Source organism: Rhinopithecus roxellana, chromosome 19 (genome assembly GCF_007565055.1).
Source record: "Rhinopithecus roxellana isolate Shanxi Qingling chromosome 19, ASM756505v1, whole genome shotgun sequence".
NCBI lineage: Eukaryota > Metazoa > Chordata > Mammalia > Primates > Cercopithecidae > Rhinopithecus > Rhinopithecus roxellana.
In genome coordinates this window covers 63,307,139-63,317,502 of record NC_044567.1, presented here as the reverse complement: position 1 = coordinate 63,317,502, position 10,364 = coordinate 63,307,139, and the positions used below count along the sequence as shown (strand labels likewise).

General features: G+C 50.0%; 1 protein-coding gene across 4 annotated transcripts in view; it reads left to right on the top strand.

Annotated features, from left to right (window-relative positions):
• The first annotated feature begins 546 nt into the window (after window positions 1-546).
• Window positions 547-10,364, top strand: part of PRPSAP1 (phosphoribosyl pyrophosphate synthetase associated protein 1) — a 50,204-nt gene continuing 40,386 nt past the window's right edge. Inside the window, exons 1-3 of one of the 4 annotated variants that reach the window (XM_030922709.1) lie at window positions 1,044-1,157; window positions 1,763-1,917; window positions 7,345-7,397. In XM_030922709.1, coding sequence (XP_030778569.1) covers window positions 1,884-1,917; window positions 7,345-7,397 — 87 coding nt within the window. In that variant the 5' untranslated portion in view covers window positions 1,044-1,157; window positions 1,763-1,883. Of the gene's footprint in view, window positions 1,158-1,762; window positions 1,918-7,344; window positions 7,398-10,364 lie in introns of those variants that run through there. The other 3 variants (XM_010387529.2, XM_030922710.1, XM_010387532.2) reach the window with 3 other exon arrangements.

The window sequence follows — 10,364 nt, the reverse complement described above, 5'->3', positions numbered from 1 at the left end:
AGCTCACTGCAAGGTCTGCCTCCCGGGTTCATGCCATTCTCCTGCCTCAGCCTCTCGAGTAGCTGGGACTACAGGCGCCCGCCACCACGCCCGGCTAATTTTTTGTATTTTTAGTAGAGACGGGGTTTCACCGTGTTAGCCAGGATGGTCTCGATCTCCTGATCTCGTGATCCGCCCGCCTCGGCCTCCCCAAGTGCTGGGATTACAAGCGTGAGCCACCGCGCCCGGCCCGAAGGGGGGCTTTTATGATTGAAAGCGAATACCGGCAAGAGGGCCTTTGGCACGTTCAGGGAACCTTGCCTTACACGCAGATACAGGGTTGGGGATCTGCTCGGAAACGCCTGAAAGATCAGGCTCAGCAGAAGACCACCTTTTGGACGCTTCAGTACTGCCGTCAACCAGCTGGAAAGAACCCCGCCCTCCACTTTTCAAATTAATCTCAGGCCGGCGCACGCGCCTCGGGGGTCGGGCACTGTGCTACCATAGACATGCAGAGCTAGATCGTCTACCTCCTCGGAGGCCGACATGTTGGGTCCTGGCCAAAAAAGTTGGAAACAGCTGGAGCCCCTACCGAGGTAGAATGCTCCTCCCAAGAAGATGAGACCGAAAGAGCTCCCGTGGAAGCGGTCAAAGCAGGTGTGGAGCGAACCTGTGACACGCCCCATCGGCAGAACAGGCTTTTAGAGAGTCGCCCGGCTCCGTGCCCTCATCCGAGATGGCGGCCTGAGGGCGCTCTAGCCGACGCTCCTCCGATGCCCGGAGGGGGCGGTGGCCTCGTCTCTGGCTCTGAGGCGGCGGCGCGGGGCGCAGCAAACGCTGGGCTGCTGCAGTCCGTGGTGGGGGGTACGCAAGGGTGCGGACCTCGGAGCTCTCCCAGCCTGCCCCGTTTCTCAGCGCCTTCCCCACCCGAACCGGGGTCTCGCGGTTGGAAACGCTCCGGGTGCAGCCCCGCGCGGGGCCGACCGTAACCGTGCCGCGGGCCGGACGATGCCCAAGAAGCTGCTGTTGTTGCCCCCGCTCTCCGCGTCCTCGGCTTTCCGTGTCCCGCGCGCCCGCCCCGCTCCCCCGCCGGCCATGAACGCCGCTCGCACCGGCTACCGAGTCTTCTCGGCCAACTCCACGGCCGCCTGCACGGAGCTGGCCAAGCGCATCACAGAGTAAGGGGGCGGCGGGAGGGCCGGGGGCGGCGGCGCCTCGCTCGCCTTCGCGCCCCGAGGTACCCACTCCCCTCCACCCGCCCCACCTCCTGCACCTGGGCAGGAGGCGCGGGCCTGTCCTTTCCCAGCCGGACAAGCCTTGGAGGTGACGGAAACCACAACCTGCCTCCCGGTTTTGCAGCTGGGAGGCTTGGGGCGGACTCTCGGTGACCTCAGCCCCCGCCCCGTGACTGGGTCCGCGGCCTGCCTTTCGTCTCCGCACTCCCACACCCCGGGGCGGGCCGAGCTTTCTGGAGCTCCCAGAGTGTGTGCCTTGGGGAGAGGGGCTCTGGTCTTGGCTCCCTTTCCCACGGCTGGAGTTGACCTGGGAATCTGACCGCCGCCACTCTCAAGTCTCCCTGCAGTGAGACCCGCAGGCGTGGTTTTGACTTGGGGGACCCGACGCGGCGGGTGCGGCCGCAGAGCAAAGGTGTGGGGACTGGCAGTGTGAAGAAGGCAATTCCAGGGAGGCAGATGGGCCGGAGTTGGTGGTAGAAATGACAGGCCTGACCCTGCTTTGCAAATTAGCTTGGGATAAGATCAGTCATGTGTGTCTTTAACCCAAGGAAGCCCCTGGTCTCAAGTCGCCTTTGGGGTCTGACAGCTCTGAGATGCCTTCCCAGCCTTGCCACTTACTAGCTCTGTCACTGGGCAAGAGACTTGATTTCCCTGAACCTCATCTGTGAAATGGGCATGATTCTCTCTCATGGCCAAGAATATTGTGAGTATGACCGGGATGGTGTAGTAGTAGTATCTGGTTCTAGCAGAGCAGGGCTCATAGTGGCCCCCTGAATACCTGTTTACTAAATGGCCTCTTTTCTTTTTATTTATTTATTTATTTTGAGATGGAGTCTTGCTCTGTCGCCCAGGCTGGGATGCAGTGGCGCTATCTCACTCACTGCAACCTCTGCTTCCCAGGTTCAAGGGATTTTCCTGCCTCAGCCTCCCAAGTAGCTGGGACTACAGATGCGCCCAGCTAATTTTTGTGTTTTTAGTAGAGGTGGAGTTTCACCATGTTGGCCAGGCTGGTCTCGAACTCTCCCTGACCTCGTGATCCGCCCGCCTCGGCCTCCTAAAGTGCTGGGATTACAGGCGTGAGCCACTGTATCCGGTTAAATGGCCTCTTTTCTAGTTGGCTCTTTTGGAGAATCCCAGAGCTCTGATATAAAGGAGGAGCCTTATATGTCCTTTCCACATACACTTGTTAGAAATCAAAGACAAAATGAATGGCTCGTCTTTTAATATTTAAAGTCATTTTCACATCTTAAACAGTTTTTATAGAGTTACTTCGTTAAATTTTTAGGATTGATAAATAATTGCAGGGATATATTTTAAACTTCTGGGGGGAAATGTAGAAGAAAGGGAAAACTTTAGTTATTTTTTTCAGCTCTGCCTGTTTTTTTTAATAGTTGGAGTTTGGAGATTGGAAGAATGTTAAAAAATCCTTTTGCAGTCTACTGCCTAGTTTCTATTTCTAACCCCTGATTATTTGTCTTTCTTTTTATTTTTTTTATTTTTTTATTTTTTTTTTTTTTGAGACGGAGTCTTGCTCTGCCACCCAGGCTGGAGTGCAGTGGCCGGATCTCAGCTCACCGCAAGCTCTGCCTCCCGGGTTTTTTACGCCATTCTCCTGCCTCAGCCTCCCGAGTAGCTGGGACTACAGGCGCCCGCCTCGTCGCCCGGCTAGTTTTTTGTATTTTTAAGTAGAGACAGGGTTTCACCGTATTAGCCAGGATGGTTTCGATCTCCTGACCTCGTGATCCGCCCGTCTCGGCCTCCCAAAGTGCTGGGATTACAGGCTTGAGCCACCGCGCCCGGCCTTGTCTTTCTTTTTGAGGCCAATGAAAACACTGACTTTAAAGGAAGCTTCTGTGTGTATCTAGTGGTTCAGAGTTACTCCACCTGACCTTGAGGGAGAGCAGATGGGAGCAGGGCACATTTTAAAAGTCGGTGAGGGTTTTTTTTTTGTCTTAGATTATTTCCTGGCAAATTCCAGGAAGGTTTTGAATTACTATCAATGATACATATTCATAAATAGTTTCCTTATTTTGTCTGTTTTGTTTATTTTGAGACAATCTTGCTGTGTCACCCAGGCTGGAGTGCAGTGGTGCCATCTTGGCTCAGTGCAACCTCCACCTCCCAAGTTCAAGCGATTCTCCTGCCTCAGCCTCCCAAGTAGCTGGGATTACAGGTGCCGATACCACATGGTTTCATCCTGTTGGCCAGGCTGGTCTCAAACTCCTGACTTCAGGCGATCTGGGATTATAGGCATGAGCCACTATGTGCGGCCAGTAAGATTTTATTTTAAAAGAAGATTGTTTGCCCCTGAACAAAGTTTGATCAGTAGATTACTTAACCCCTGAAGTTATGATATTGTATTTCCATGATTTCTTTCAGAGTGTCTAAACTTCAAGCAAGGATCTTCAAACTTTTTTGATTATGCACTTTAATCAATAAAATAATTAGATACATGACCTTCCCAGGATATGTGAATGTTACATGTATTTTGTTACCTGCCCCACCCCAACCTGGTATCCTTAATCCAGCTTCCACACTTAGCAACTTTTTGATAATCTTGTCTCTATCGTGCATTTTTTTGAGGTGGGGGAGATGCTGGAGTATTGTTTGTTTTTGAGAAGAGTCTCCCTCTGTGGCCAAGCTGGAGTACAGTGGCGTGATCTCAGCTCACTGCAACCTCCACCTCCCGGGTTCAAGCGATTCTTCTACCTCAGCCTCAGCCTCTCAAGTAGCTGGGACTACAGGCGCGTGCCATTACGCCCAGCTAATTTTTTTTTTTTTTTTTTTTTGTATTTTTAATGGAGATAGGGTTTCACCATGTTGGCCAGGATGGTCTCGATCTCTTGACCTCGTGATCTTCCCGCCTTGGCCTCCCAAAGTGCTGGGATTACAAGCATGAGCCATTGTGCCTGGCCTGGAGTATTTTTAAAAATTGTTATACACATAACATAAAGTTTACCTTTTTAACTGTTTGTTTTTGTTTGTTTGTTTTGTTTTGTTTTGTTTTTGAGACGGAGTTTTGCTCTTGTTGCCCAGACTGGAGTGCAATGGCACCGTCTTGGCTCACCCACAATCTCCGCCTCCCGAGTTACAAGTGATTCTCCTGCCTCAGCCTTCCAAGTAGCTGGGATTACAGGCATGTGCCACCACGCCTGGCTAATTTTGTGTTTTTAGTAGAGATGGGGTTTCTCTGTGTTGGTCAGGCTGGTCTCGAACTCCCAACCTCAGGTGATCCACCTACCTCGGCCTCCTGAAGTGCTGGGATTAGAGACATGAGCCACTGCGCCTGGCCTACCTTTTTAACTATTTTTAAGTGTACACTTCAGTGGCTTTAACTACATTCACAGTGTTGCACAACCATCACCACTATTCGTTTCCAGAACTTTTCATCATCCCAAACAGAAACTCTGTACCCTTTAAATACTAACTCCTCATTCTCCCCTCCCCGCATTCCCTGGTAGCCTCTGTTCTACTTTGTCTCTATGAATTGCCTGTTTTCTGGACTGACTTCATACAAAAGGAATCATACAGCATTTGTCTGTTCGTGTCTGGCTTATTTTCCTCAGCATACCTTTTCCGAGGCTCACTCCTGTCATAGCACATACCAGAATTTATTATTTTTTTAAGGCCAAATAATATTCCATTGTATGTGTATACCTGGCTGGAGTTTTGTTTTGTTTTTTTTTTTTTTTTGAGATGGAGTCTTGCTTCGTCACCCAGGCTGGAGTGCAGTGGCACAATCTTGGCTCATTGCAGTCCCCGCCTCCCAGGTTCGAGTGATTCTCGTGCCTCAGCTCCCAGGTAGCTGGGGTTACAGGCGCTCACCACCACACTCAGCTAATTTTTGTATTTTTAGTAGAGACGGGGTTTTTCCATGTTGCCCAGGCGGGTCTCAAACTCCTGGCCTCAAGTGATCTGCCCACCTTGGCCTCCCAAAATGCTGGGATTACAATCATTGAACCACTGAGCCTGGCCTGACTGGAGATTTTTATTTTATTTTTATTATTATTATTTTTTTGAGATGGAGTTTCGCGGCCGGGCGCGGTGGCTCAAGCCTGTAATCCCAGCACTTTGGGAGGCCAAGACGGGTGGATCACAAGGTCAGGAGATCGAGACCATCCTGGCTAACACGGTGAAACCCCGTCTCTACTAAAAAAATACAAAAAACTAGCCAGGCGAGATGGCGGGCGCCTGTAGTCCCAGCTACCTGGGAGGCTGAGGCAGGAGAATGGCGTAAACCCAGGAGGCGGAGCTTGCAGTGAGCCGAGATCGCGCCACTGCACTCCAGCCTGGGTGACAGAGCGAGACTCCGTCTCAAAAAAAAAAAAAAAAAAAGATGGAATTTCGCTCCTGTTGCCTGGGCTGGAGTGCGATGGTGCGATCTTGGCTCACTGCAACCTCTGCCTCCTGGATTCCGGCAATTCTCCTGTTTCAGCCTCCTGAGTAGCTGGGATTATAGGCGCCCGCCACCACACCCAGCTAATTTTTCTATTTTAGTAGAGATGGGGTTTTATTATATTGGTCGGGCTAATCTCGAACTCCTGACTTCAGGTGATCCGTCTGCCTCCCAAAGTGCTGGGATTACAGACGTGAGCCACCGCGCCTGGCCTGGAGTATTTTCTTTTTCTTTTTTTTTTTTGAGACGGAGTCTCGCTCTGTCGCCCAAACTGGAGTGCAGTGGCCGGATCTCAGCTCATTGCAAGCTCCGCCTCCCGGGTTCCCGCCATTCTCCCGCCTCAGCCTCCGAGTAGCTGGGACTACAGGCACCCGCTAGTTTTTTGTATTTTTAGTAGAGACGGGGTTTCACCGTGTTAGCCAGGAGAGTCTCGATCTCCTGACCTCGTGATCCACCCGCCTCCGCTTCCCAAAGTGCTGGGATTACAGGCTTGAGCCACCGCGCCCGGCCTGGAGTATTTTCAAATAGATTCCCTTATATCATATCATTTCTCTCGTAAAAATAGTAATGCTTACTAATCAGGACTTAAAACTTCACACTACTATTAATTCCATAATATTATGTAGTATCTAGTCTTTGTCCATATTTCTTTTTTTTTTTTTTTTTTTTTTTGAGACGGAGTCTCACTCTGTCGCCCAGGCTGGAGTGCAGTGGCCGGATCTCAGCTCACTGCAAGCTCCGTCTCCCGGGTTTACGCCATTCTCCTGCCTCAGCCTCCCAAGTAGCTGGGACTACAGGCGCCCGCTACGTCACCCGGCTAGTTTTTTGTATTTTTTAGTAGAGACGGGGTTTCACCGGGTTAGCCAGGATGGTCTCGATCTCCTGACCTTGTGATCCGCCCGTCTCGGCCTCCCAAAGTGCTGGGATTACAGGCTTGAGCCACCGCGCCCGGCCCTTTGTCCATATTTCTCTGATTATTTTTTAAAATGGTTTTTTTTTGAGACGGAGTTTCGCTCTTGTTGCCCAGGCTGGAGTGCGATGGCGTGATCTTGGCTCACTGCAGCCTCCGCCTCCCAGGTTCAAGCAATTCTCCTGCCTCAGCCTCCCTAGTAGCTGGGATTACAGGCATGTGCCACCATGCCCGGCTGATTTTGTATTTTTAGTAGAGACGGGGTTTCTCCATGTTGATCAGGCTGGTCTCAAACTCCCGACCTCAGGTGATCTGCCTGCCTCGGTCTCCCAAAGTGCTGGGATTACAGGCATGAGCCACCGTGCCCAGCCAAAAATGGGTTTTTACACTTGGTTTATTCGAAGCAGGATCCAAACAAGATCCACACCACATTTGGTCAATGGTGCTGAAGCCTCTTCTCTATGCTTTTGATAATTGAGGCATTTATCTCTGGCGTGTGTTATTGAAATCATTGCTAGTAACCAAGTACTTGGAAGTGATTTTCCGAGCAAATTACTATTCAAAGAACAATGGACCAGACAGACATTAACCACGGGTTGTGAGCTCCGTCTGGTAAAGCAGTATGTATGTTAGTTGCAACGTGGTGAGCTGCTTATGGAGTGACAGCAGAATTTTAGTTTAATGAATTAGATTTTCTAAATTATTTTTTGGAAAGAGTTCCAGCTTAGTTATTTGAGTCTTTTTATTAGACATATGCATATGAACTGGAATTTTTTTAAAAAGAGAAATCTTAATTTCCCTTTTTTGTTCTTTTTGGTCTATAGGCGCCTTGGTGCTGAATTGGGGAAGTCTGTTGTATATCAGGAGACCAATGGAGGTAAGTTAAAATTATTTCTTTTTTAAAAAATTATTTTTTATTTATTTAGCTTTTTTGAGACAGAGCCTCACTCTGTCGCCCAGGCTGGAGTGCAGTGGGCTCACTGCAACTTCCGCCTCCCAGGTTCAAGCAATTCTTCTGCCTCAGCCTCCTAAGTAGCTGGGATTACAGACGCCCGCCACCACACCTGGCTAATTTTTATATTTTTAGTAGAGATGGGGTTTCACCATGTTGGCCAGGCTGGTCTTGAACTCCTTACCTCAGATGATCTGCCCACCTTGGCCTCTCAAAGTACTGGGATTACAGGCATGAGCCACTGTGCCCAGCCTTTATTTATTTGTTTATTTTTATTAAGATGGGGGTCTCACTATGTTGGCCAGGCTGGTCTTGAACTCCTGAGCTCAAGCAGTCTTCCCGCCCCAGCTTCCCAAAGTGCTGGGATTACAGGCGTGAGCCACTGTGCTCAGCTTCCACCACGGTATTTCTAAAATGCAAATATTTTTTCTTACTACTGCTTCCTTACTCATACCCTCTAGGCTGGAGTCCAGTCTTTTTAGCAATTACATGGGGCCGTTTGGGAATCCAGATTCTACCCCTTTACCTGCCTCGTCTTTGATCCATCCATTACCACATCTTGTGTGCTCTGACTTGGGAATACTTGTTAAATCTGACACCTTCTCACAGCCTCTGCTGCTCCCACTCCAGTCCAGCCTGCCGTTTGCTGCTTGCTAGACACCTTCCAAAACAGCTGCTGTGTCCTCCCGGTGGCCACTCCTGTCCTGCCATGGTTTTCTTCACACAGTAGCCAGTAGTCTTTTTAAAACGAGTAGATGAAACCCTTCCCAAACTCAAATCTTCCAGTGGGTTTCCTGTCACTGCTAGAATAAATTCCACCCTTTAGTGAATAAGAAATGAAATCCAGAGTCCTGCAAGTCCTGGTCCCTTGGCTCCCTGACTTCCTGTCTCTCTCTTTCCCCTCAATCTCTCTGCTTTCTAAGTAGACTAACTGCCTGCCCCTCTGCTTGGCACGCTCGGATCCACATCTTCCTGATTCCTGAACCCCCTTCTGCACTGCTCGTTCTGGATTGCAGTGACGCCCTTGTTTCCAGCCCCATTGTTCTCTCTCCTTCGTCACAGCTATAGTATCTCCGGCATGCTGGGCCTGAGGGTTTGCTGGCCTTGATGTCATATCATCTCTCCTGGGTCAGTCTTTGTCCGTTCGTCCAAGTACTGCATTTTGTGGTTCCCAGTACAGTTCCTGACATGGAGGAGGCCTCAGCATTTGTTTAAAAAATAATAAGGATGTTAATCTTTGGCCTCTTTGTTTACCTTTTATTTTTTATTTTTTGAGACGGAGTCTTGCTCCATTGCCCAGGCTGGAATGCAGTGGACCAGTCTAGGCTCAGTGCAAGCTCCATCCCCCAGGTTCACGCCATTCTCCTACCTCAGCCTCCTGAGTAGCTGGGACTACAGGCGCCCACCACCACGCCTGGCTAATTTTTTGTATTTTTTTAGTAGAGACGGAGTTTCACCGTGTTAGGCAGGATGGTCTCGATCTCTTGACCTCGTGATCCGCCCGCCTCGGCCTCCCAAAGTGCTGGGATTACAGGCGTGAGCCACCGTGTGCGGCGTGTGTCTTTATTTTGATAACATGTTGTTGTTTTATTGTTGCTTTTGACCCTGAGACTTTATGCTGACCTGTTGCTTAGTTTTGTCTTCTATTTTGGGGGACTTATTTTCCTCGAGTTTGACTATCTTTTTTTTGGGGGCGGAATCTTGCTCTGTCGCCCGGGCTGGAGTGCAGTGGCACCATCTCGGCTCACTGCAACCTTCGCCTCCCCGGTTCAAGCAATTCTCCTGCCTCAGCCTTCCAAGTAGCTGGGATTACAGACATGCGCCACCACACACGGCTAGTTTTTGTGTTTTTAGTAGAGACAGGGTTTCGCCCTGTTGGCCGGGCTGGTCTTGAACTCCTGCTCAAATGATCTCTCTGCCTTGACCTCCCGAAGTGCTGGGATTACAGGTGTGAGCCACCACATCCGGCCCTTATTTTATTTTTTTTCAAGCCAGACTGTGTTCAGTTTTTTTTTCTTTTCTTTTTTTTGAGACGGAGTTTTGCTCTTGTTGCCCAGGCTGGAGTGCAATGCCGCCATCTCGGCTCACTGCAACCTCCACCGCCCGGGTTCAAGCGATTCTCCTGTCTCAGCCTCCCAAGTAGCTGGGATTACAGGCATGTGCCGCCACACCCGGCTAATTTTGTATTTTTAGTATGGACAGCGTTTCTCCGTGTTGGTCAGGCTGGTCTCGAACTCCCAACCTCAGGTGATCTGCCTGCCTTGGCCTCCCAAAGTGCTGGGATTACAGGCATGAGCCACTGCGCCCAGCTGTATTCAGTTTTTTTAAAGATACTTTTTTTTTTGAGACGGAGTCTCACTCTGTCGCCCAGGCTGGAGTGTGGTGGCGCAATCTCAGCTCACTGCAAGCTCTGCTTCCTGGGTTCATGCCATTCTTCTGCCTCAGCCTTTTCTGAGTAGCTGGGACTACAGGCACCCACCACCATGCCCGGCTAATTTTGTTTTTATTTGTATTTTTAGTAGAGACGGTGTTTCACCGTGTTAGCCAGGATGGTCTTGATCTCCTGACCTCATGATCCGCCCTCCTTGGTCTCCCAAAGTGCTGGGATTACAGGCATGAGCCACACTGCCTGGCCTTTAAAGATACTTTCAATATACAATCATGGTATTTCAGGCAGGACATGGGCAGACAATCATTAACAGCATACAATAACTTTCTTTTTTTTTTTCTTTTTGGGATAGAGTCTTGCTGTGTCCCCCGGGCTGGAGTGCAGTGGCGTGATCTCAGCTTACTGCAGTCTCCGCCTCCCAGGTTCGAGCAATTCTCCTGCCTTAGCCTCTCGAACAGCTGGGATTACAGGCGTGTGCAGCCACGCCTGGCTAATTTTTGTAT